Below are 27,568 nucleotides of genomic sequence, written 5' to 3'. Positions count from 1 at the left end.
CTGAAGCTGATTGAAAAGATTCAGAGGCCACGCCCCCTTTACTGAAGCTGATTGAAAAGATTCAGAGGCTATGCCCCCTTTACCCTTTACTGAAGCTGATTGAAAAGATTCAGAGGCCATGCCCCCTTTACTGAAGCTGATTGAAAAGATTCAGAGGCCATGCCCCCTTTACCCTTTACTGAAGCTGATTGAAAAGATTCAGAGGCCACGCCCCCTTTACTGAAGGTGATTGAAAAGATTCAGAGGCCACACACCCCTTTACTGAAGGTGATTGAAAAGATTCAGAGGCCATGCCCCTTTATGGAAGCTGATTGAAAAGATTCAGAGGCCACACCCCCTTTACTGAATCTGATTGAAAAGATTCAGGAGCCACGCCCCCATTTACTGAAGGTGATTTGAAAAGATTCAGAGGCCACACCCCCCTTTACTGAAGCTGATTGAAAAGATTCAGAGGCCATGCCCCCTTTACTGAAGCTGATTGAAAAGATTCAGAGGCCACACCCCCCTTTACTGAAGCTGACTGAAAAGATTCAGAGGCCACACCCCCTTTACTGAAGCTGATTGAAAAGATTCAGAGGCCACACCCCCTTTACTGAAGCTGATTGAAAAGATTCAGAGGCCACACCTCCTTTACTGAAGCTGACTGAAAAGATTCAGAGGCCACGCCCCATTTATTGAAGCTGACTGAAAAGAATCGGAGGCCACGCCCCCTTTTATTGGGTCTGAAATGCAAACTTCGTCCTCCAGAAGTTGTTTTGTTTCAGGTGTTTGTGTTTGAGTGTTTGTTTATTTGTGTTTGAAGTCTTCCGTGCGACCCCTCACGTGCGCTTCTGATTGGCTGATAAGCAGCAGAAATGCGTGAAATATGATACAACCCCGTCCGATTGTTCAGGCGATATATGGAAGCCGACATCTGCAATCATCACATCTCAGTGTCTGAGTCAGGAGGAGCGAGAGCACCAAATGTGTGAAAGCATTAAGAAGTGAAGAGATAAAAAAAAAAAAAAAAAAGGAAAACATAAAAGAAAAAAATTTCTGATGAAGGAAAAGATTCAGTTTTACTAAGAAAAATATTTATACAATAGTTTTCAAATTCATTTAAAGAGCGATTAAAACAAATGAGAAAAAGGTGGAAGGGAAGTGAGTGGGAGAGAATGGAAAGAAGAAACGGGGAAGGCTGCAAGAGAGAGAAAAATGAATGGACGCAAGAAAGAGAGAGTGTGTGTGTTGTGTTTTGCTGATGATTTTGCTGTAAATAGATGCTTGTAAAATGTTTATTGATACAGAAATGTACAGTTAAGTCTCTTTCTCTCTCTCTCTCTCTCTCCCTCTCTCTCTCTCTCTCTCTCTCTGTAGACTCCACACGGCTCAGAAGGCGATAAAGCAGACACAGGTTACAGTTCAGAAAATCGGGAAAGAGATCGAGGAGAAGCTTAGAACCACAGCAGCCTGTACAGAACGGGTAAGACACACACACACACAGCGTAATTCCCCTGTTTTTCATATGATGATAAAGTACACACTCTTTAATGTGAGGCCTATGTGTGGAATGGGTTAGGATTTAGAGAGCGAGAGTGAGTGTGTGTGTGTGTGTGTGTATTGTGTTGTGTTGTACAGATCCTCATAAATATGTCATTAGATCCTCCAGCAGTCGGTCTCTTGTGTTTGGGAGGATTTAGCAGAGTTTAAAACAAAATCTCCCACGTCTGCGGTTCTGCTCTCTGGATAACAAACGACAAGAAAGTGGATAATAAAAGGAAAGAGAGAAACTCAAAACAGCAAGGAGGAAAAAAAAGAAATAAAAAAATGAATAAAACAGAGACATTGGGGAAACGAGAAGAGAAGAGAAAAAGGAAATAAGAGAATAAAAAATAAAAGTGAGAATAAAGTAAAACATTTGAAAAGGAGTGAGGTGAAAAAACAATGAAATAAAATTGTTCAGAAACAAGAAAAAAAAATTGAGTGAAGAAAAACTGAAAGAAAAGCAACAAATGAAATGAAAGGGATGAAAAGGACAAAATGAATAAGATGAAGAATAAATTCTGAATGCTGTCAAAGCAATGAGAGAAAAACTGAGAATAATGTCAGAAAGTAAAAAAATAGAAGTAAACATTGCAAAAAAATAAGTGAGTAACACACAGCGTGGCTGTAACTGACCTCACTGTGTACACACACACACACACACACAGGTCTTAAACCTGCTGAAGCTCTGATTTGTGAAGCAGTTTTCTGGAATCTTCTACATTAGTAAATACTTTTGAAGGTGAGATCAGAGATGCAGCTCATGAAGACGGTGTAGAGACTGCAGAGAGACTCATCAGCGTGTTTAATATCAGTGTGCTTAAATGTTTTACACTTCCACTCAGAAAGCTGGTGGACAGAGACCATGTTGTCTAGTGAAGGCTGTAAGTAATCCTCCACGTGTTCACTGTGTGATCAGTGCCGCTCGTGTAGCAGTTACACACACACACATACTCAGAAAAGTACACGCTCCTTTTCGTGGGGGTGTGTGTGTGTGTGTGTCGTGCAAGCGGTGTTGGTGTTTAGCACGCGAGTGTGTGTCGGGGACGGTGTGTGTATCAGGGCTGATGGAGGCTCTATCACCACTTATACGCTGATAAGGTGCACAGCATATTCACTTTGATCCTCATGACCATTATCAGCTTATCTTCATCACCGTCATCTTCGTCAACACAGATGAAAGAGCTCAAAGCGAGGAAACAACTTTCTCTCTCTCTGTCTCTATAGAAGAAGGAGCGTGAATGTATGCAGTTGCGCATCGGTGTGTTACGGAGCGAGGGGGAGAGACAGAGGAAAGCTCTGCTGAGAGAGAGGGAGACACTGCAGAAAGAGAGAGCTCTCCTTCAAAAGAAAGGTACACACACACACACACACATGTATGAGCTGGGATTTTCCTGAGTCAGGTCAATCACACATTAATACAGATCTGACACCTCCACACCTCTTCATTTGTCCTGGTGCTCAACACACAGCATCCAAATATCCTAGAAAACAGAAGAACATTAGAAATGGTTACATGAACTAAATGTAAACGTAACGAACGTTACATGGAGCGTAACGGATGTACACGTCCCTGTGAATGAGCTATGTTACAGGGAGTGCATTAACATAAAGCTGCTGTACTAGATGTGCTGTTAGAGAGAACTAATCAACATCTAGTGACCAGTGGGTGTAAATGTGGACTTCAGCTCCTCACCTGTGCTACCTGCCCATGCTAAACATAGTTACAGACCAGGTACAACACCTTCACGACAGTGGTATGGCACATAGGCTCACGCCTTGTTCAGGAATAGTTTGAGGAATATGAGGAAGATTTCAAGATGCCTACTGTGGGATAAGTGAAAAGATGAAATAGAAATAAATCCTGCAACTGATGGCGTAACCTCATCACAGTATAAAGTTCGGGTTTGTGTTTATTCAGAAGGTAACACACATGTACAATACACTCTTGTCTAAAATCTATTCATCATTGCCTGCTGCCATTCAGCCTAATCCTCTTTCAAGTGTGTGTGTGTGTGTGTGTGTGAGAGAGAGAGAGAAAGAGAGATTGATGTTGGCAGGATGTTTGACCACAAGGGCTGGGCTCTATTATCTAGAACACACACACACATACACACACATATATACAGTCAATGATATGATGATGATTCAGCAGACTAACATCCCATAACGCATTGTGTTTGTGGGTGTCTTAAAGTGTCTGACAAATTGAGTCTAGTAAACTCAGTTTAGAGACAGAGCAACCTGTCCTGACTAGCTCTGACACACACACACACACACACACAGTGGGAATGCAGTCATTAGGGGGCCCCCCAACACCTGCCACCATCTCCAGATGTTTCACAAATGTAAAGTGAACGTGTGAAAAGTGGTCATAAGAAAACTTAAGGCTGCGTCCTAAACCACATACTAGTGCACTACAGGGCAAGATAACTAGGGTTCACTGTAAACAATGGGACGCTAGAAACTAGGGGATGCTAGAATCTAAGGGACACTTGAAACAAGGGGACACTGGAGGTTATGCGATACTGGTAGTCAGGGGACATAGAAATATAGCTAATTAGTAAGATGAGAAAAACAGTTATGACATCATCAAAAAGCGACACAGTTTATGTCTCATAAACTGTGTGACTCTCTCTATGTACCTGTCTATTTCTGTGTGTGTGTGTGTGTGTGTGTATATATTTCAATCGTAGATGCTAAAATCACGTGCCAGTGTTGACGTGTTCAGACATTTCAAATCTGCTACACACACACACACACACACACACACACACAGAGCGCTTTGATGCTATAAGGGTGGAATGCTGATGCAGTTAAAGATGGCCAAAGTTGTAAAACACACTGTTATAGATAATCAGTACTGTCAGTGTCTCTGTGTTTCATCTGATAGAGAAGTGTGTGTGTGTGTGTGTGTGTGTGTGTGTGTGTGAGATTGAGCCGCTTGGCTGATGGTCCAGTAAGAACAGCGGATAACATGATTATTAGAAAGCTGTGTACATAAGCACTTCATATTCCTTATATAAACATGGATAATTTGTTAATAGAGTGATATGTCCCATATCATTTACTCTGTGTGTGTGTGTGTGTGTGTGTGTGTGTGTGTGTGTGTGTGTATTCCAGAGGAGGCATTCAGCTGCAAACGCCAGACTCTGGACATGGAGCAAGACACTCTTACTGATCTACAGAAGGAGAGCACTGCTAAAAGGTCAAACACATTACTATCACACTCTCATTATCACTGTCCATCTCTCTGTATCACACTGTCCCTCTCTCATTATCACTCTCTCATTATCACTGTCCATCTCTCTGTATCACACTGTCCCTCTCTCATTATCACTCTCTCATTATCACTGTCCATCTCTCTGTATCACACTGTCCCTCTCTCATTATCACTCTCTCATTATCACTGTCCATCTCTCTGTATCACACTGTCCCTCTCTCATTATCACTCTCTCATTATCACTCTCCATCTCTCTGTATCACACTGTCCCTCTCTCATTATCACTCTCTCATTATCACTCTCCATCTCTCTGTATCACACTGTCCCTCTCTCATTATCACTCTCTCATTATCACTCTCCATCTCTCTGTATCACACTGTCCCTCACTCTGTATCACTCTCTCATTATCACTCTCCATCTCTCTGTATCACACTGTCCCTCTCTCTGTATCACTCTCCATCTCTCTGTATCACACTGTCCCTCTCTCTGTATCACGTTCTCAATATCACTCTCCATTGCTCTGTATCACCCTCTATCCCTTTCATCACAATCCATCACTCTTTATCACTCTATTTTCCTCACTGTCACTTTCATTTTCCATTGTTCTGTATCACTCTACATCACTCTCACACTCCATTACTCTCAGGCTCCATCACTCTCCACGATGATCACTCTGTATAATTCTCCATTGCTCTGTTTTACTCTTCTTCAGTCTCACTCTCCATTATTCTATATTGTGCTTTATCACTGTTTGCGTGTTAAATATCACTAATGTGTGTGTGTGTGTGTGTGTATGTGTGCCCCCTGCTCCACAGAGAGCTGTTCCTGAAGTCCAGTGCCCAGCTCACATTCCGCTGTCGTCAGCTCCTCTCTGAACTCTCCTACATCTACCCTATTGATATGGTGAGAGACACACACGCGCACACACACACACACACACACACAAGACTTATATCCTGAATTTGTTGTTGAATGTCCTCTTGTTTACAGAACAGTCAGTCAGACTTTATGATCTGTGGTGTGAAACTTCCCAACTCTGAAGACTTTCAAGGTAAACTTGTGTGTGTGTGTGTAATGTGATGTGTTTATAATATGGCTGCCCATGAATTTAAATATTTGTTAAATTGTTTGTTTAGGTGAGTCATGTCAGAGTTAATTGGTGCCTGCATGTGTGTTTGTGCGTATCTAAGCCTGGCGCTTACCGCCCCCTCAAAGTTTCATAATAACCAATCACACTGCAGACCCCTCTCCAAATATCACAATAACCAAACACACTGCAGACCCCTCTCCAAATATCATCACAATAACCAATCACACTGCAGACCCCTCTCCAAATATCACAATAACCAAACACACTGCATACCCCTCTCCAAATATCATCACAATAACCAATCACACTGCAGACCCCTCTCCAAATATCACAATAACCAAACACACTGCAGACCCCTCTCCAAATATCATCACAATAACCAATCACACTGCAGACCCCTCTCCAAATATCACAATAACCAATCACACTGCAGACCCCTCTCCAAATATCATCACAATAACCAATCACACTGCAGACCCCTCTCCAAATATCACAATAACCAATCACACTGCAGACCCCTCTCCAAATATCATCACAATAACCAATCACACTGCAGACCCCTCTCCAAATATCATCACAATAACCAATCACACTGCAGACCCCTCTCCAAATATCACAATAACCAAACACACTGCATACCCCTCTCCAAATATCATCACAATAACCAATCACACTGCAGACCCCTCTCCAAATATCATCACAATAACCAATCACACTGCAGACCCCTCTCCAAATATCACAATAACCAAACACACTGCAGACCCCTCTCCAAATATCATCACAATAACCAATCACACTGCAGACCCCTCTCCAAATATCACAATAACCAATCACACTGCAGACCCCTCTCCAAATATCATCACAATAACCAATCACACTGCAGACCCCTCTCCAAATATCACAATAACCAAACACACTGCATACCCCTCTCCAAATATCATCACAATAACCAAACACACTGCAGACCCCTCTCCAAATATCATCACAATAACCAATCACACTGCAGACCCCTCTCCAAATATCATCACAATAACCAAACACACTGCATACCCCTCTCCAAATATCATCACAATAACCAATCACACTGCAGACCCCTCTCCAAATATCACAATAACCAAACACACTGCATACCCCTCTCCAAATATCATCACAATAACCAATCACACTGCAGACCCCTCTCCAAATATCACAATAACCAAACACACTGTAGACCCCTCTCCAAATATCATCACAATAACCAATCACACTGCAGACCCCTCTCCAAATATCATCACAATAACCAATCACACTGCAGACCCCTCTCCAAATATCACAATAACCAAACACACTGCAGACCCCTCTCCAAATATCACAATAACCAAACACACTGCAGACCCCTCTCCAAATATCACAATAACCAAACACACTGCAGACCCCTCTCCAAATATCATCACAATAACCAATCACACTGCAGACCCCTCTCCAAATATCACAATAACCAAACACACTGCAGACCCCTCTCCAAATATCACAATAACCAAACACACTGCAGACCCCTCTCCAAATATCATCACAATAACCAATCACACTGCAGACCCCTCTCCAAATATCATCACAATAACCAATCACACTGCAGACCCCTCTCCAAATATCATCACAATAACCAATCACACTGCAGACCCCTCTCCAAATATCATCACAATAACCAATCACACTGCAGACCCCTCTCCAAATATCACAATAACCAATCACACTGCAGACCCCTCTCCAAATATCATCACAATAACCAATCACACTGCAGACCCCTCTCCAAATATCATCACAATAACCAATCACACTGCAGACCCCTCTCCAAATATCACAATAACCAATCACACTGCAGACCCCTCTCCAAATATCATCACAATAACCAATCACACTGCAGACCCCTCTCCAAATATCACAATAACCAATCACACTGCAGACCCCTCTCCAAATATCATCACAATAACCAATCACACTGCAGACCCCTCTCCAAATATCACAATAACCAATCACACTGCAGACCCCTCTCCAAATATCATCACAATAACCAATCACACTGCAGACCCCTCTCCAAATATCATCACAATAACCAATCACACTGCAGACCCCTCTCCAAATATCATCACAATAACCAATCACACTGCAGACCCCTCTCCAAATATCACAATAACCAAACACACTGCAGACCCCTCTCCAAATATCATCACAATAACCAATCACACTGCAGACCCCTCTCCAAATATCATCACAATAACCAATCACACTGCATACCCCTCTCCAAATATCATCACAATAACCAATCACACTGCAGACCCCTCTCCAAATATCATCACAATAACCAATCACACTGCAGACCCCTCTCCAAATATCATCACAATAACCAATCACACTGCAGACCCCTCTCCAAATATCACAATAACCAAACACACTGCATACCCCTCTCCAAATATCACAATAACCAAACACACTGCAGACCCCTCTCCAAATATCATCACAATAACCAAACACACTGCAGACCCCTCTCCAAATATCATCACAATAACCAATCACACTGCAGACCCCTCTCCAAATATCATCACAATAACCAATCACACTGCAGACCCCTCTCCAAATATCACAATAACCAAACACACTGCAGACCCCTCTCCAAATATCATCACAATAACCAATCACACTGCAGACCCCTCTCCAAATATCATCACAATAACCAAACACACTGCATACCCCTCTCCAAATATCATCACAATAACCAATCACACTGCAGACCCCTCTCCAAATAAATGACATAGTATATAATAGTAAATAAGCATAGTAAAACATGTGATTTGAGACACAGCCATCATTTATTCAGTTGTTTACCACATGATAACATCGACAACAAAACAGTAAATAAACACAGTACACACAAAGCGGTGACATCAAAGCGCCCTGTTTAAAGTGACATCAAGTGGACCTCTGGCCTGGAGTGTTATTCTGCTCTCTCACATATTTTCCCCCAAAGCAAAGTGGAGTTACCCAATGTGGCCTGGCAGCAATGACCTTTGTGTGTGGGGGTGTGTGTGTGTGTGTGTGTGTGTGTGTGTGTGGCAGAAAATCAGATTCAGGGTTTCAGGATTTCCCTCCTGCAGGGAAGCATGACTTCAAAGAGTTCAGAGAAAGGTAATGGAGGCCAGGTTTAGCTATACGCACACACGCATGCATACACACTCAAAAACATCCCTATGAAGCCAGCCTCCACGTAGCGATGATATTCGATGTGCTGTATAAATATCACGTAACTCATTATCATTATCATTTATACAAAAGTGGCTGTGTTGACGGGGAAGAATTGTGTTTCACACGGAACTCTACAGTCACTGAGACATTGCCATGGCGATCTGGTGGGTTTTATTTCAAACAGGACACTACTGTAAAGTCACGGATGAGGAGTGGAGAAGAGACTCGGCATGTTCATTTCCCCACGGCAGAAAAGACGACAGGAGAGACTTAATCAAAAACAAACATGTTTTCATGCCTCGTTCCGTCCCGTCAGCTCTCAGGCGGGTTTTTAGCAGCTTGCCGTTCGTCACTGGATCAGACTTCACAGAAAGCACCAAAACTTCCATTGATCAGACTCTAGAAAATTCCATTTTCCCTTTTTGTTCAGATGAGAAATGAATTTTGGAGGCGGAGCCTAACATTACCATCAGCTAGCATGTGGATGTCCATGTATTTATTTTATCAGTAAATCTGATTTAGAAATGAAAATTCTAGCAATTAATGTTTATCCTATAGGTTGGTATAATAATAAAAAATTCAGAATAGTTGGGCCCACTTAAACGTCATTTACATTTTTTTTTTTAAAAGAGAAAACCATAGAATCAGTGTTTTTCCCTGCAGTTTTTTTGTTTTATTTATATTAATGAAAAAATATAGGAAATAAAATTTTGAAGACTCGTGTATATAATAAATAGCTCCTTGGCAAACATACCATGGTGAAATGTTGATCATGCTGAAATGCTGCCAGCTGATCAAAATATACAGCCTAAGTCCCGCCCACTATGCGAATAAGTGTTATTACTCATCTATAATACAATTAGCTCCGCCCTCTTCACACCGAAAGGCCGCTCAGTGTAGCAGAAATAGCTTTAGAGGAAGGCAGATAATGCAGTGTGCCTATTAGTGATCTAACCGTGTGTTTGTGTGTGTGTGTGGGGTCAAAATAATGACCCGTTGGCACTGGGGAGCACAATAATACTTGTGATGTTTTAAGCTTTATTTTTATTGCGTGCAAGTTTAGAAAGTGTCACTCTGAATCCAGATTAAACATTCCAGCAGTAATGAACAATCAAACACTTGAATTTCTTGAAGAACACTTGAGTGTTGTTGAAAAGAAGTTATTCAGGAGGTCATGTGATCGTGATCGTGTGTGTGTGTGTGTGTGTTTAAATTGTATGTCATTATATTGGAAGTGCATGCTGTTTGATTACAGGTTGCTAAACCTTGACATTAGCCTCCGGTGTTGGCGTCACACCTGTTTAGAGAAGTGAGTTACGCTGCGTTTCAGCTCACTGACGTCATGCACACTAAAATGAGCAACATGAACCGACTGACCTGTTGTGTTTCAATAGGAGCGATCATCCCAAATCTCAGATTTTTACCCAAAATATAGGACAGGAAAGTCCCTGGGTCTCAATGTTAAACTCTGCAGGACTGGGATGCTGAAATATTATGGCATAGAGACAATCATGCGATCATTTAATTACCCATCATTCATTTTAACTGTTCTGTGTCGTCATTTCTCTCTGCAGCAAAGGATGATGGGAGTGTGGCAGTTGCCCTCGGCTACACGGCGCACCTGGTGCTGATGATTTCCTGCTTCTTGCAGATTCCGCTCAGGTATCCCATCATGCACCGGGGCTCTCGCTCATCCGTCCGAGACACCATCACCGACAAGCTCACCGAGAAAGAGAGAGAGTAAGAGCTTCCTCATGCTAATTACACACTCCTCCTCCATATGCCACTCTTCAGGGGGCGTTGACTTTTACACATTATGCTAATCATATGCAAAAAAATATTTTTGTGATGTGATAAAAACTGCTTTTCTCTGTTTACTTGCTGTTTGGTGGTCTGAGGCTGATTGCTGAATTCATCACTTTCTTGCCGACTTGTGGAGTTTCCAGCATGTCTGAACAGTCACTCACTGATTTCTTCATCTATTGATTGATTCTTTCACTTAGTGACTCACTGGTTCACTTCCTGACTCACCTGTTAAATTGATTCACTTTCCACATGACTCATTGTTATGGTGATTCACACAAACAAATTTGTTTGCTGAGTTATTGATTCACCAATTCGTCTGCTTGCTGATTTCTTTTATTATTTATTATCCTTCTGTTTTAATTGCTGACTGACTGATTCACTCATTTGCTGACTCATTGATTTATTTGTTCTCTGACTGTCTGCCTGACTGATATGATTTATGTTCTTACCGACTCAATCGCTTTGTTGATTCACTGAGTTGTTCATTCATTTGGCTCGGTGACTTACGGTTTTACTGCTGTTTGTGACTTATGTTCGTTTTTCATGAAGAGGTGACATTTATTGCTGTGTGTCTAATATCTACAATTTTCGGTATGATGTTTGCCAACTTGCGTGTGTGTGTGTGTGTGTGTAATCCATGTCCACCTGTCCTTTTGGGCGCGAGTTAAACACACTTGCACGCCACATATATTCCTCTTTCATCTTTCCCACCCTGTCTTTTCTCCACGTCCACTCTTTAATCCATCTCTCTCTCGTTTTTGCTTTTATCTGTCCGTCTCACTTCAGCAGATTTACTGCAGCCGATTGAGTATGGGAGATAAAAAAAACTTTGAAAAGGCACAGTATGTGAACGAGGTCCAGTATGTGAACGAGGTCCAGTATGTGAACGAGAGGGGTGTGTGTGTGCGTTTCAGCGTCAGAAAGGTTCGAGAAACACCATTAAAGCGTCTTTAAGTGGCCGACCCCGAGTCCTGACTGATAAGTGATCAGATTTATGGCTGTGTTTTGCTCTCTGAGAGGTGTGTTTGTGTAAGCGAGGTTACGCGTTTGATGTCTGAAGTTTGCTTTTTTAATTTTGCACAGAATCTACAAGGATGTTAGGTAAATAAATAACGGAGCCATTAACGAAGCCATGGAAAGGCTTTTAGAGCGATCCAGAATAAAGTTGAATGCCCGTGGTTATTTTGATCTTTTTTATTCTCCAATAAAAGCATCGCATGCTGTTCTGCCCTGTTTTGATTACACACTTGTTTTCAAATGTGGATGTGATGATGTGGTTGCCATGGAGACCCATATACAACTCGTCAGATTTGCCCTTTGGGGTCCAGAGACGTTCATTTTAATGCCCACACAGTGCGTGGGGCTGCAATTACTCCCTCAGCCCACATTTTCCCCACTTAGACGTCTGCCTCGGTACGTGTTAGCGCGGCACGTGAAGCACGCGAGCATCTCAGTCTGCACCGTGATTACACGTTTTATGGATCATAGACTTCACATTCCGCACGTTCTCCTGTGGAAAAGCACCTTAATAAACATATTGTTGAAAAATCTGATATGTGTAATCAGGGTCGCAGGTCCACCTCTCGAGGTGACAAATTTATTGTTTTTGTTTAATCGGAATATGGAGCGTTTTAGCTAAGACACGCTACCGCTGTACTCACTGATTCACTCGTTTGTTCACTCACCAATTAACCATCCATCTTTGAGACAAAGCCGACTTATTCAGTGAGAGTCAGGAAGAGAATAGGCAAATCAGTCGGTGAATCATTAAGGAATATTATACAATGTAGTTATTACCAAAAATTCCGTTATTTATTTGCTTATTATCTTTTTTTACTGACTCACTGTTTCACTCATTTGTTTGCATTTCCTGATTCATTTATAATCCTTGGATCACTGATTCCTAAAAGAGTCATTTGCAGACTGATTCAGTAAGCTGTTCTGTCACTGATTCATTCACTTATTTACTAAATGAATGACTTATTTGATGACTCATTTATTTGCCCACCTTCTTCCACTCTGGATGAGTCATTTATTCCGAACCAGAACCAGACCAAAATCAGACCCAGATCCGGCCATGTGTTCATGGAAAGTTGTAGAACAGATGTGTCTGATCGCGAGTGACGATTGTGAGTGTGATGGAGGAGTGTCAGTGTAGACTATACTCTCCAACTCCAGCAGAATCGAACTGTGAGCCAGTTAGACAACTGAGTCTGAGTCTGGATTTATTGAGTCTGACTGTATGGCCATTAGAGAGAGCGAGAGTGTGTGTGTGTGTGTGTGTGTGTGTTGAGATGTGTTTGTAGACTCGAAGCACTTCCCCATTAGAACCAGCTGTGTGTGTGTAATAGTGAGCCTGCTGTTTGTTCTTATGGACTTAACGTTCGTGTGTGTGACAGAAAGAGGTGTGTGTGAAAGCTAGTGGCTGTCTGGTGCAGGTAGTGTGTGTGTGCGTGTGTGTGTGTGTGTGTGTGTGTGTGTGCAGATTGATCAGGTGGTTTTGAGGAGAACCTGAATGTTTAGAAGTAATGCATTAAAGCTGCCTCGTTAGTGTGAGATGAGAAGAAATGACCTGACCTGCTAATTATCCAGTACCTCTTCTCTCTCTCTCTCTCTCTCTCTCTCTCTCTCTCTCTCTCTCTCTCTTGCCATCTGTCTTTCCCCTGTCCTGAGCTGGATCATACCAAATGAGGGAGTGTAGGGGAGTGAACGTGGATGTCACTCCTTAGCCGCTGTTAGGTATCAGTGATTAGGCCTGTGTGTCAGTATGACCTCTGACCCCCTCTCCCAGGCAGTGTTTGGGATTTCTGTTCGTCTGGCTGAGTGTGTGTGTGTATAGTGCGTGTGTAACGATGTGTGTGAGGACGCCACACACCCCGTCTGCGGGTCGTTAAACTGTCACGGAGGCGCAGCTCGTGAGGATGAGTGAGGTGTGAGTTGATTGGTGTGTGTGAGGCTGCTGATAATGGTGCGAGGGTGATGCATGTGCGAGCTCTGCACTCCGAGAAGCTTTTAGTTGGGATTTATCAGGATTTGGACGTCACTACGAGGATCTCTCTCCTTCCTGATGGTGTGTTGGTGCTATTTTTCTTTCCTTCAGCATGCAGAACTAACCACAGCGTGTTAGCCGGAGTGCACATAAAGACACATAAAGAAAACTCGTCTATTCACATACAAGCACGTTTGGTATGTGTGGCCGTGTCCCAATCAAGTGGGCAAATCAAGAGTGCCGTGTTTTTAGATCTCAGTCTGTCTGAGAAGCTTATAGCATTGAATGTTCCATCTTAATGTGTAGCATCTTTTTATGTTATTTTCTAGATTTTCAGCATTTCTTTTTGTTTTATTTATTAATATATAGCTGAATGAAGTCAATTCTGATTTTTTTTTTTTTTGCTTTTATAACTCTTTCCACTGCACTTTAGCTTAAATATAGACTCATAAACTCTCTCTCTCTTTCTTTTACCATTCTTTCCTGTCTTTTTCAGCCCTGTGGTAATAAATGAGACACACACACACGTGTGTGTGTATATATATATATATATATATATATATATATATATATATATATATATATATATATATATATATATATATATATATATATATATATATATATATATATATATATATATACACACTCGTACCCTAACCTCTCTTTCCTTAGCATACCCTTGTTTGGAATCTGGGCAGTTTCCTCCTCACTGCCCCCCTGACACATTCTTGCAGTGAAGCGGGCTTTAACCACATGTTGCTCCCATATTCCTCCTCTCCACTGAGATGCGATCCAGATGTCTTGTGGGTAATCGAGTCCAGAACCTGGCCTGCTTTAGTGCAATGCTGCTGCTCCTTCACTCTGTTACTGTACGACTCATTCTGAAACAACCAACTGTATTAGGAGTGAAAAACGACAAGCTACACACTGCTGAATGTGAGAGAGAGAGAGAGAGAGAGAGAGAGAGAGGTATAGTTAATTAGTTAGGTCTCAGCACTGCTGAATTCTGGACTGTGATTCTCTCTAACAGCAGCTCTGACTGTAGAGCAGCTTTACATCACAGCTTTATACACCGATCAGCCATAACATTATGACCACCTGCCTAATATTGTGTTGGTCCCCCTTTTGCTGCCAAAACAGCCCTGACCTGTCGAGGCATGGACTCCACTAGATCCCTGAAGGTGTGCTGTGGGATCTGGCACCAAGATGTTAGCAGCAGATCCTTTTAGTCCTCTATGTTGCAAGGTGGGGCCTCCAGGGATTGGACTTGTTTGTCCAGCACATCCCACAGATGCTGGATTAGATTGAGGTCTGTGGAATTTGGAGGAAGGACAAGTCAACACCTCAAACTCATTGTTCTGCTCATCAAACCATTCCTGAACCATTTTTGCTTTGTGCCATGATGCAATATCCTGCTGAAAGAGGCCACAGCCATCAGGGAATACCGTTTCCATGAAAAGGTGTACATGGTCTGCTACAATACTTAGGTAGGTGGTACGTGTCAAAGTAACATCCACATGGATGGCAGGACCCAGGGTTTCCCAGCAGAACATTCTCCAAAGCATGAAATGCAGTGACAAGAAGGCTTGCCTTCTTCCCATAATGCACCCTGGTGTCATGTGTTCCCCAGGTAACCAACGGACACGTACCCGGCCATCCACACGTGATCCATCAGACCAGACCACCTTCTTCCATTGCTCCGTGGTCCAGTTCTGATGCTCACGTGCCCATTGTCGGTGCTTTCGGCGGTGCACAATGGTCAGCATGGGCACTCTGACCATACACAACAAACTGTTATGCACTCCCCATGTGCATCAATGAGACTTGGCCACCAGTCATCTAGCCATCACAATTTGGCCTTTGTCAAACTCGCTCAGATCCTTACGCTTGTCCATTTTTCCTGCTTCTAACACATCAATTTTGAGAACAAAAAGTTCACTTCCTGCCTAATATATCCCACCCACTAACAGGTGACATGGATAATCAGTGTTATTCACTTCACCTGTTCATAATAATATGGCTGATTGGTGTATTAATGCACTTGCTCTGATACCTTATCGTTTTTATAATAACAGTTCATTCACAGGGACTTGTACAACGCACGCTTTGCATTATCAGATTAAGAAAACACTGATGTGGTGAGATTTTTGGTAAATACACCAATCAGGGACTAACACCATATTAGGCAGGTGGTCATAATGTTATGATCTACATAATCGGTGTATATCATGTGTGAAAGGAGTCTCCAGAGTCAGAGATGAAGCTGGAACTTCACCTCCCACTTCCCACGTCTTACTTCTTTATTGAGAAGTCAAGCTGAGATGTTCCTTTCCAACAATTTTTGTGTCCCATGCCTCCTTCACTCAGACTCACACAGTGGCCACGCCTCTTTTCCTTATCCATCCGTTACTTTGACTTCAAAAGTGCTTCTGAATTATTTAGATAAATAACTGTGTGTTTGTGTGTGTTTCAGGTTCCCTCTTTATCCACGCGGAGAGAGATTCCACTTCGAGTACGGTGTTTACCTGCTCAACAAGAACATTGCTCAGGTAATACACACACACACACACACACACACACACACACACACACACACACAGCTTTCTTAGACATACAGCAGACTTCACTTTAGGTTGTAAACATAGTGTGTCATGCCATTTTATGCATTTGTCGTGTGTGTGTGTGTGTGTGTGTGTGTGTGTGTGTGTGTGTGTGTCCGTGTCCGTTAATGGTCTGCACTTCCTCTTCACTGTGCACTTTGGGGACTTTGTGTTTAATGAACCATCTTTGAAGTAGTCACTACACACACACACACACAGTGACTGGGTGAAACATACTTGGCAGTGAACGAATCCCTGACTGTTGGCTCATTCAGCTGCTGTGGGATGGAAACCATATGAACACACACACACACACACACACACACAGTAGAACACTCGCAGTCGAACACTCACAGTCTATTAGCTTCTGTTTTCATGTTGATGCGGTTTATTTATTAACACATTGTTCATATTTGCAACTTCAGCTCACACCACCACCACCACCACCAGCTCACACCACAGCATAAGGTACTTGTTTCTGATTGGTCGGCCAATGCACGTGTCACTGTGTCATAGATCCAATCCCTAGTCAAATCGCATCTCGACACTTCTGATATTGTGTTATACAGTAACCATGGCAACGCACATAAACAACACCGCTGGGCTAGACCAGTATTTGTGCTTTACTAAACAGAAATAAGAAAAATGAGCTGTGTGTATTTACGCAGCGCGTGATTTATAATGCACAGGAATGTTTTGGAGAAAAGTGACAAAAACAGAGTCGGACGTAACCATAGCAACCAATGCACAGTCCTAAAGCGTCAGGGTCTTTCTTCACCACCGCCTCATCCTCTCTTCTTTAAGTTTAGGATGTTAGTGCTCACCTTTACATCACTCCTGTCTTCTCTTACATGCTCAAGTAACATAAAAATAAAAAATAAATAAATAAAAGAAAGAGAGAGAAAAGGATGAAGTCAGAAAGAAGGGTTCGGGTTAGACATGACTGGAGAGAGATAGGTAGAAGGAGGATAGACACAGAGAGAGAGGGAGAGAGAGAGAGGGAGATGGGGAAAGGAAACACAGACAGGTGGGTAAAATAAGGTGTTTGTGTGTGTGTTGATGTAGCAGTGTGAGAGGTTGTGTGTGCTATAGTGCACACTTCATTATTGTATTTTATTTGTCACACCTGGAGTGCAGAATAGAGTTTGGCAGCTGTGTGTGTGTGTGTGTGTGTGTGTGTGTGTGTGTGTGTGTAGGGGTAGAGTTTAGAAATGATCCCAGACGGAGGGATGAGGACAGGCTGCTCCCTCATTCCTCTGTGATATATGATGGAGGAGTGTGTGTGAGTGTGAGAGAGAGTGTGAATGTGTGTCTGGTGTGTGTGTGTGTGTGTTCCCCCTGAAGTTCTGGATTTTTCTTTGTAGCTAAAAGGAACTAAGACTGAGTCGTCATCTCCATAAGTATTGACATGTATACATGCTTTGTTTGTTTGTTTGTTTATTTATTTATGTACCTCTCTCTCTAGACGACAATAAACACTTTTTTTTTTGTAGCACTGTATGAAGCTATACAACGTTAACCTAATAGAGGTAGCGAAGAAGAAATGTATAGGAAGAGAGAAAAACTACATCAAATGGCTGAAGAAAATTTCAAATAAAAAAGTCTTGCATTTAATGAAGGAGAAAAGAAAGGGGGGAAAAATAAAAAGAAAAGAAAGCGCTAAAGGAAGATAGAAAAACCTAAATAAGAAAATAATAAAGTTTGGTTTTTAATAAATAAAAAGTAAGGGAATTAAGTGAACTGTACCACTTACCTAAATGAAATGAAATGGGAGAAGGGAAGAAGAAAAATAGGGACAAAATGGGAGAAAAGAAAATGAGAGAAAAATATTAAAATAAATAAATCAATCAATGTAGAATAAAAAAAAGAAGAATTAGAGAGAGAAAGAAAGAAAGATGATCTTAACCTCCTAGCAGAGGCAGCCGGCTCTTCAAGTGTCCTGGTGCAGACGCATCCCGCATCGCTGATTCATCCCCACATCGTGCAGCTGATGGGGGATCTTAGTGGCATCTCTGGTCCCTCTGCAGTGTGTGTGTGTGTGTGTGTGTGTGTGTGCTCTCTGGCATAAGCCGTGATCTGTAGGAGGAAATCCAGCGGTCACTCTGTCTGCCAGGAGCTCGGCCAAATCCCCCTGATTTACGAGCGTCTATGGAGCAGTAGAAATGTCATTCGCTGTCCCTGTGGCATACAGAGAGAGAGAGAGATGGAGATAGACGGAGAGAGGGAGGCGGGGTTTATGAGCATTCCTCCTCTCGCTTTATGAAATACTAAAGTGGCTCTAATTGAATTTCCACGGTTTTGCGGTCGACAGGCGGAGATTTTAACACACCACAGAGAGACGCCGCTGCTCTGTGTGTGTGTGTGGAAGGACAGGGAGTACCTGGGGTTCCACCACAAGTGTGTTTTTTTGGCTTGTGTGTATTTACATGTGTATGGAAAGTGAGCGCTTGTTAAAGGTTCCTCAGATTCCCCTCAGAGTCATAAAATTACCAATGAATGAGAACGCTGAGCCCAAAACCAACACGAGGCCTGCTCTTTATTTCTTTTTAAATGATTACTCGCATTTTACATGCGACTGCTTTAGAATAAAATGCAATGTCCAAAAAACTCACAAGAGAGTGGAAAATGAAGCTGGTTTGAAGTTTGTCTTGTAAAGTGCTAATCCCACTGTGTGTGTGTGTCACTGTATTTTTACAATTAAATAAATAAGTTAATTAATGATAAAATTTATAGAAGTGCCCGAAATACGTAAATATAACAATAAATCAGGTACAGAATATAACCAAAAATAAATACAAATATTTATAAACTTTTAATTCAAATTCTAAAAAAAATTTTTTTTGTAATTTCATTTGTAATTTTAATTTAATTTTTAATTTAATTTTTAAGTCTGACTGAAATAGAATTAGAAATGAACATGTCAGTAATTAAGTTCCTCTTTTTTCAGTTTCTTAGTAATTGACTGAATTTCCTAGTTTCAGGGCAAAAACCATATTGATAATTATTCATTCATTATTATTATAAAAATAATGATATTAATGAATTTAGTTTTGAGGAATTGAGTGTTTAACAAATGAATCTATAATAGCAGTGCAGCGTTTCATTAGGTGTGTGTGTGGTAGTGTGAGAGAGTGTGTGTGTGAGAGTGACCGTGTGTGTGATAGTGTGAGAGAGAGTGTGTGTGAGAGTGAGAAGGTGTGTGTGATAGTGTGAGAGAGAGAGTGTGTGAGAGTGAGAAGGTGTGTGTGATAGTGTGTGTGTGTTCTGGCTGTAATTGTCGTTCTGAAAGCGGGAAGCATTTGGCTAGGAATCTCTGTTATTGACTTTAATGGCCATGCTGCTGTTTGGAACTGCGCTCTGGAACATTTTCCTCTTTTTCCGCTGGATAATCATCCTCTGTGAGGCTCTGCTCCGGCTCGGGTTTAGACTCGGAATTTCTTGGGCTCTGTCTTGTGGTGTTTATTATATTCTAAATGAGTTGATGAGTTGTGTTCTGACACGGTGTTGATGTTTGTGAGGACGGCGGCGACGCTGTGCTTGGTCTACTCACTCTCACATTTCATCTGTTTCCACGACCTCTTCTGGTCCTATGTATCTGTGCCCTCTGAGGTGATGGACACGTTCCTCTGTTTAATCCAGAACCATGATGGAGAGCTGAGGGGGTGGAGCTTCACCACAGTCTGAGGGAGGTGATGATGCTCCTGATGATGCTCCTGTCTCCTCTCTACTGTCACTGTGTCTGGAGGAAAAAAAAAACAGAACAGCTTGCATACTATATTGTTAGTCTTGTTTTCTCTGTGTGTGTGTGTGTTGTTTATTCACCCTAAAGTGCTGGACTTTTCCTCTCAAACATGTCACAGATAACTTACTTCTCTCTCTCTCTCTCTCTCTCTCTTTCTCTCTCTCTCTCTCTCACACACACTCACACACACACACGTGTGGTGAAGTGCAGAGTTAAATATTACTGCATGTAGACGAACTACACACAACATCTGTTCCAAATGTATACAGAAGAGAGAGAGATAGACTTTTCAACTTTTTACCTGCTTTCTGTTCTCTCTCCCTCTGTCTCTCCCTCTCTCTCTCTCTCTCTCTCTCTCTCTCTCTCTCTCTCCCCCCCGTCTTTCCTCTGCTCGGTTTCTCAGTAATGGTTTTACAGTTGAGTGGTTAATGAAAGCGGCTGTTAAATAAACACCAACGAGCTTTAAAACGGCCGCTGCTTCATTCGCCTGGTGGGAAAAGAATCACGCGCGCACACACACACACACACACACACACACACACACACACACACACACTGAGTGAGTCCTACAGGAATTGGCGTTAGTTAATTGGCAGTAGCAGTCCTTCAGCTGGAAAGAGTTTCCACATGAGAGAGAAGCTTACAGCTCTCATTCAGGACCTGAGCAGAGCCTCACATTCTTGTCTGATCTCCCTCAGTCTGATTCTCCTGCTCTGATCAGACTTCCTGCAGTCTGTGACCTCTGACATGGAGTCCTGATCGCTGATCTAATTGGGATTATTCTCATTAACAGCGAATGAAAGTGCAGTGAGTTCTGCAGTACACTTGTTTGCGCTACACGTCTGATCCATCTGTATTGTTGTCATAACCGGTGCTGCAGCATCCAACCAATCAGCAACTCTGTTCAGTGGCACTGCACACAAATTACTCTTAATCTCTCTCTCTCTCTCTCTCATTTTACTGTTTACTGTAACAGAACATGAGGATCATCTGAATAAAATAAAGAGCAGCCTTATGAATAAAAGGAAGTGAAGAAAAGATTCAGCTTCATTTCAGTCTTGGCTTGAGAGTAAGAGAGTGCCGATAAGGTGAGGCTGTGTTCAGAAACTCTTTTCAGATGACGGTGGTAATCACTGCCTCACTCAGCTGCTGCTTCATCGCCTTTGGAAGGACGAGTGTGTTGTGTCTGAGATGAGGAAGAGTAAGAAGTGTGTGATGAAGGACGAGTCTTTGAGCTGCGTTCCTCGCACTGAGACACACGCAACACCAACTTGTGATGGCAAACGCAGACGGAAGAAAAAAGGCCGACTTGTGCGTTCCGATGCGCCGGTGGTCCGGGCTGTAATTACACACAACAGCACGCTGTCAGAGCGCTATCATCAGCTTCACGACGTAAACACTCAGTCCTAGCTGGATTCAGCCACGCATTCTTCACGTGCCGTTCCTAAACCAACATTTAAACCTGTCCTGAGCTTCGGCTGCTAAATCTCTCGTCTGCTGCACCTCCACGTCCCACCTTTCTGCTGACAGCTCCTCCTTCTCAGGATTTTACAGGGTTCAAGTGTAGTTTAGTGAACGGCTGAAACTTTCAGTAGGCCTCATTTTTTGGGGGGTAAAAAAAAAGTGCACTTGTGTCGCTGAGGGAGGCAGACAGGAATGCTGACGGGTTGACCTTTAACCTTTCTTTCTCTGAAAGCCCTGCTGCAGTAGTAAAGCCCCTCTATTAGAGCTATTAGAGTGGGTAAAGCAGCTGAGGGGGGTATTAAGCAGGATTGGGGCTGCTTGGCTTTTCTCTTCTCACCCCAACCCCCCCTCCTTTTCCCCCCTCCTCTTAATTCCCTCTTTTCCCTCATGGAAACTCATCCTCGCTCCAGAATCATAACGGCCCCCTCATAAACTTCCCTGCTATGCGTTTTATTCCTCAGTAATAAAACACCGCCACAGACTTCTGGCGCGAAGCGGACAGTCAGGGTTTAATGGTTTAATTTGGCGGTTCCGCTCAAAGCGAGAGCCACGAATGACCGCACGTTGTGCGTTGTTATTTTATTATCATTAGCGTTTTTGTTGGGCAAAAGTGTTTCCTCAATCGATCTGAAGCCAAATGACCCTCAGAGCCGAAAAGTTGATGGTTGTGTAATGATGTGATGTAGAAATCTTTTTCATTACACAATCCATCGCTTGCAACTGCCCAGCTTTATTAGCTTTATTAAACAGCCCATTATTATTATTGTTGTTGTTGTTGTTGTTGTTGAGTGTGGCTCAGCTGCTGCTTGATGAGAGGGTCAGATGGATGTGTGGTTGCGGTGGTGTTAACAGGCTGATTGTTCCTCTCCATGTCCCCTGCTGGTGTAGAGTTTCTCTTGCCCCGGGTTAAAAGGGTGTAGTGTTACTCGCTCAGGGTTCACGGGTGGGTTTGAGGCTCTGTGACCCGGACAGAGGGAATCAACAGGTGTCACTGTGCACCGCTGATGTCGCATTAATAATCACCAACTCAGCCTTAAACACTAAACACCGTGATTACTGGGAAGTTTCTAGAAGATTAGAATGAGGAAAGTGTTAGTGTTTAGTGCAAGAGATTGGTTTTCACTGGATAACTGCAGTGTTTGTAGGCATCTGATGAAGAATACTCAATGTTCAAAAACACCGGCGTTTGTTGGAGATGTTGGTGTTTATTGGTATTTAACTAGACACACATTTACAAGGCTCTATAATAATCATAAAAATAATAATAGATGAGGGATAATAGAAGATCAGATGCTTTACAGAAGGTTTCTGAATTTAAATTCTTGCCAGGGGCCTTTCTATAGGTAGCGCAGTAAGACTCGTCAGGTGGAATTACAATCACAGAACTCTCTCTCTGTGTGTGTGTCTGTGTGTGCGTGTGTGTGTTTGGTTGTGATCAGTCAGGGCGTCTGTCACTGGTGGTCTGTTAATTAGATTTCCTGTAGGTCTCAGCTCGTAGTTGCTGTAACTGTGTAAATGAGCGGAGGGTTTGGGCGCCTCTGTAATCCTCCACAACGATCTGACGCATTAAAGCCGAGCCGCCGAGCCAGCGAGCGAGCCGCAACTGTGTTCCATTATCACCCATGGTGTAGAGAGAGCGAGAGAACAGAGGGAGAGGACTCGTGGAAGAGAGGGATGAAAGCAGTGATTGGTGGAGGGGAAGACGGGTGACGGGGGTCAGCGACACGCTGAAACCGGAGACACTTTAAAGGAACTCTGATTTATCCCTCTCGTGTACGGCTTCAGGAAACGTCAAGAGGAATAAGACCATCATAACACCGCTGCTTTAAAGTGTCCTAGTGCATGAGTGTCATATCATCTGTTACTCATCCACTATATTTATATAAAACACCCCTCCTCTCTCTTTTCTTTTCTTTTAAAGCTGCAGGAGTCCAGGCTCAGCCAGGGCGGAGCTTCAGTGAAATGAAATCACCCAATCTGACCATTTATGAACTCGCATCATTACCAGCGTCTTAATCAACAGCCGAGCTTTTACTTTAGGTGCCCTGAAGTTGCCCGGATGCTAGATACACAATGTAATGCTTCACTTGGTGTGTTAGGACTAGCTCCTCATCCGATAGCTAGTGCAGGAGCCATTACTTTAACACAGTGCAGTGTTTAGCTAGCAGGCTTCTTCTCAAACATGGCCAGATTATAAGATAAGCAGGATTTATGCCTTGCCCTTTAAATCCAAAGGAATGTATTAGATCCTGAAATAATATTTTTGTTTGTGTCATTTTACTTTTCTGTTTGTATTTTTCCGCCCAGTATCTTGGTGTGGGAAGGAATTTTTTAGACCTGGACATCACGTTACACATATAAAACCTTGATGTAATTATCTCTCATTCCCAGAGTAACTCTAGGACTTTAGTCTGAATCCATCAGGTTGGTCATTTTTATCAGACTTCATGTGCACGTGTTTTTCCTTTCTATAAACTTGAGTAGTAGAAATGACTCCAGGTAATGTAAATCCCAGCTGAACTGACGTGTCAGGAAGGATTGTGTGATATCCTGTGGGAAGAGAGGTTCTGCTCTTTTTCCTCACCATAATGAATCTCCAGTATAATGCCGCTCTTTTCTCTTTTCTGTCGACTCACAGCGTAACTGAGATGGAAAAAGAAAAGGGGAGTTTTAAAGAAGCGACACTTCCAGGGTTTTTGATTCAAAGTAATTGATTTCCAAGTCCAGCTACAACACTACAGGCATGTGACGGTCATGTGACGGTCATGTGACCTACTGATGAAGCTCAGCCACACCCTCTTCAAGAGCATTCGGTGTGTATTAAAATGAGGTGTGTGTAGTACATGCGGAGTTTGGAGTGAATCAAACGTAAATTATAAACATCACAGAACACACACATGTCCAGAAACAGCATCTAAAGATCTGTTCGGGTGAGGTTTCGGACATGTGCCGGTCCACTGGAGAATACAAAAGACATGCTTTCAAACATCCACTTGTTGCTCTCGTCTTTTAATCCCTGTGTTGTTTTTTGTGGCCTGGTGGTGGTTGTCTGGAACGGAGTCCTCAACAGGCCTGAGTGGACAAGAGCCAGTGACCGCAGTCCATCTGAAGTTTTCATGGCTAATTTCATCAATGCTAGCAAACAATAGCGTGTGTTTGCAACGAGTCGGTACGGTTCGCATTACACCGAGCCTTTCCGCTGAACCGGTGTCCAAGTCAGGAAGTCTGTCTGCACTTAAACATGCGTAAACATCTGATGATGAGGCGGCCATCTTTACTCTGTTCACTTTTGCCTGAGATCCTCTTACACTGGCTCTGAGAATAATTTTCATCTATGGAGGGATAACCCAGGAGAAAGGTGATCCTCGCGAAAGACGAGTCCTCCATTAATTCTAATGTATGCGCTGGCATCAGAGAGAGAACTCGATTCCGACTTTGCTTTTCGTCGCTGCTCTTGTGCCACTCTGTCTTAAGGCAACATGTGTGAGGCATGCATAATGCATGTGACTTCATGAGACTTAATGCATGCCTGCTTTCTGCTAATGTGACACAGGGCCTGGGTGATGCATTTTACATTAGCAAGTCCTCAGATCGCTGGGCCAAAGGTTCACACTCCAGCTCTTTCAACATTTCCATTATTTTCAGGTCCTCTATGAGCGACACACCTGCCATCATCAGGATCCGTGAGCATGTGAGAGCTTTTCCACAGCTCGCTGACACGATTAAACTGAACGACACATTTGTGTTAGTATACTGAGATGGTGTTGGTCTCAGATGGAACTTTACTAAGCAGTGACCAGAGATAATGGAGAAGAAAGAGCTATCCAAAAAGTTCTTCCATCGCTTGGCTTCTATATATCTCGGGGGTTTCCTCAGTAATTTATCCATCAGCGCAAGACTAAACGGTTGTGATTTCAGCAAATTTCCCAGCATGACTTCTCTCCGTCTTTCACAAACTGAAGTTGAGTGAAAATATTAGGTCTCTTGTCCTCCAGTGGCTACGGAGACACGTTAAACCTGTTCTGGCCGACCAACACGGAATAACAGTAATGGAAGCCGACTTTCCTTCCATACGGAGTGCGGCGTGTGACTTCAGTAGGGCCCCTACCCCGGGTGGACTCCCTCTTACTGCACCTGCATAGGCCTCTCCGATGCAGGGTAAGTCAGGAGCATCCGGACGCCTTGATTGCTTTCCCCAGGGACGTGAAACACTCGGGTAACCTGCGAAACACAGAACTCCTTCCACATGTGCCTTTTCACTGCCCATCCCATCCGAGCCAAGGCCGCGCCTCTTCGACGTCTCGGACTGGATTAATTTTTTCTGATTGTAAATTGCGCCGGAGCCTCTGAAGGCCTCAGTCTCTCCGGGGTCCGGATTAAAAAAATGGTAGTGCACTAGGAAAGGTGAACCTCCTGATGAAAAGTCTTCTCCGAGGTGCTTTCTTCATCTCCTTCTCTCCTCTTTCCAGCAGCTGGCCAAACACTTTTCAGCTGATGCTAATAACTGAGGCGAGCTGAAGCGCCATGACTCAGGCGCTGACAAGAGCCTGGGCCTGAAATGATCTCACTCTGAATGCAGGCGCTTCATTACAGAGGAGATTCTCAGATGGAATGTCACTTGCAATACATGTCAAAAAGATGACTGTGAACCTTTAAGGGCAACATGGCAAATTGGCGGTGGCAGAGGTGAAAGACGAAACATGCCACGGACGGGAAGGTTAACGGGAAAACAAGCGACTTGTTTACTTTTCTGAAGAGAAAATGGAAGTAATTGAAGAGGAGGGTTTCCGTAATGGATCTTTTCGAAGGTGAAATGTTTTGCTTTGGCTGTTTACGGCTGTGATTTTGTTTGTGTACCCCACACTCCTGCGATCGGCCCGAACGCTCCTCTGAAACACGATAACGATCGCGGCTCTGTTCATTTTTGTTTAAATCGCCCCAAACATTTCTAAAGCAGGCATCGTGTACTGTCGCTTCACGTTACGAGATGAGAGCGTAATGTGGCGGCTCTCCTTCATCGGCCGATGTATCACCGTAAACGGTAAATATTACGGAAGTTTCTGGAATGCGCTCGCGCTAATCACTGTTTGTTTCTCATCGCTGTTCTGAATAAATTCTGAAAATCATCATAATTCTTACCAAATGTACACAATCAGGGGGAGTTTATACCGCTGTCAGTCTGATCAGGAGACCAAGGTCGCGTCGGCGCTTCATGCGTGCGGTGACCTCGCAGCAGTTTAACACAAAAACACACAAATGCATCAACTCTTCCACCATCACTGTTTTTCATTAAGGTTTTATGCACTTCTGTAATATTCCACGTGTAAGCAGGAAAAGTGGGAGTGGTCTCAGCTGGCTGGAAACAGTGCTGTTTATTCCTCTATTCTTTCAGCCCCTCATTTTCACTCCTATAGAATTACTCTTCTGTAACATAGCTTCTCACAATAGTTTGGCTACAGAACCTCATTTCAAAAATGTTGTAATCCATGCAGCTCTTTACTGGACTGTTTGTTAATGAAAGAACATAAAGCATATGATATGATGCAATAAAAAGACCCGGCAGTGCAGTGCGTTTACACGGACCAAGTATAAATCACCGCGGTGAGGCGTTTACACTGGGGGAGGAGTGCGGGGTTTTCCTGTTAGCTTACAGTGAGGCTTGTACTTTTCAGCTCGAGGTTCTTTCCACATGTAGGAAATCCGTAAAAGGAGATCGCTATTTGACGTATCCGTGTTTATCCGGTTTGCTTTTCTCAAACCTTCCTGGTCTGGATTGGACTCTTGAATGCACCCCGGTCATCAGCTTAAGCGTAAGCAGTCTGCTGGTTTCAAATGCTTAAATTCGCTTTAAACTCTAAGCCTCTGCCTTAAACATTCAGACCAGCAGCTCCGGAAAATGACCAGCTGGTAT

The 27,568-nt window shown here is 43.0% G+C and overlaps 1 protein-coding gene across 2 annotated transcripts in view; it reads left to right on the top strand.

Moving 5' to 3' along the window:
• The window catches only part of uvrag (UV radiation resistance associated gene), a 53,612-nt gene that overhangs the window by 12,087 nt on the left and 13,957 nt on the right, over window positions 1-27,568 (top strand). For both annotated transcript variants that reach the window (XM_058412250.1, XM_058412251.1), the window contains exons 7-13: window positions 1,357-1,462; window positions 2,749-2,875; window positions 4,645-4,729; window positions 5,560-5,647; window positions 5,735-5,795; window positions 10,628-10,793; window positions 16,325-16,400. In XM_058412250.1, coding sequence (XP_058268233.1) covers window positions 1,357-1,462; window positions 2,749-2,875; window positions 4,645-4,729; window positions 5,560-5,647; window positions 5,735-5,795; window positions 10,628-10,793; window positions 16,325-16,400 — 709 coding nt within the window. The remainder of the gene's footprint in view (window positions 1-1,356; window positions 1,463-2,748; window positions 2,876-4,644; window positions 4,730-5,559; window positions 5,648-5,734; window positions 5,796-10,627; window positions 10,794-16,324; window positions 16,401-27,568) is intronic.

This window comes from Hemibagrus wyckioides, linkage group LG16 (genome assembly GCF_019097595.1).
Source record: "Hemibagrus wyckioides isolate EC202008001 linkage group LG16, SWU_Hwy_1.0, whole genome shotgun sequence".
Classification (NCBI taxonomy): domain Eukaryota; kingdom Metazoa; phylum Chordata; class Actinopteri; order Siluriformes; family Bagridae; genus Hemibagrus; species Hemibagrus wyckioides.
Note: the sequence above shows the minus strand (reverse complement) of the source record. Positions and strands in the feature narration are given on the sequence as shown.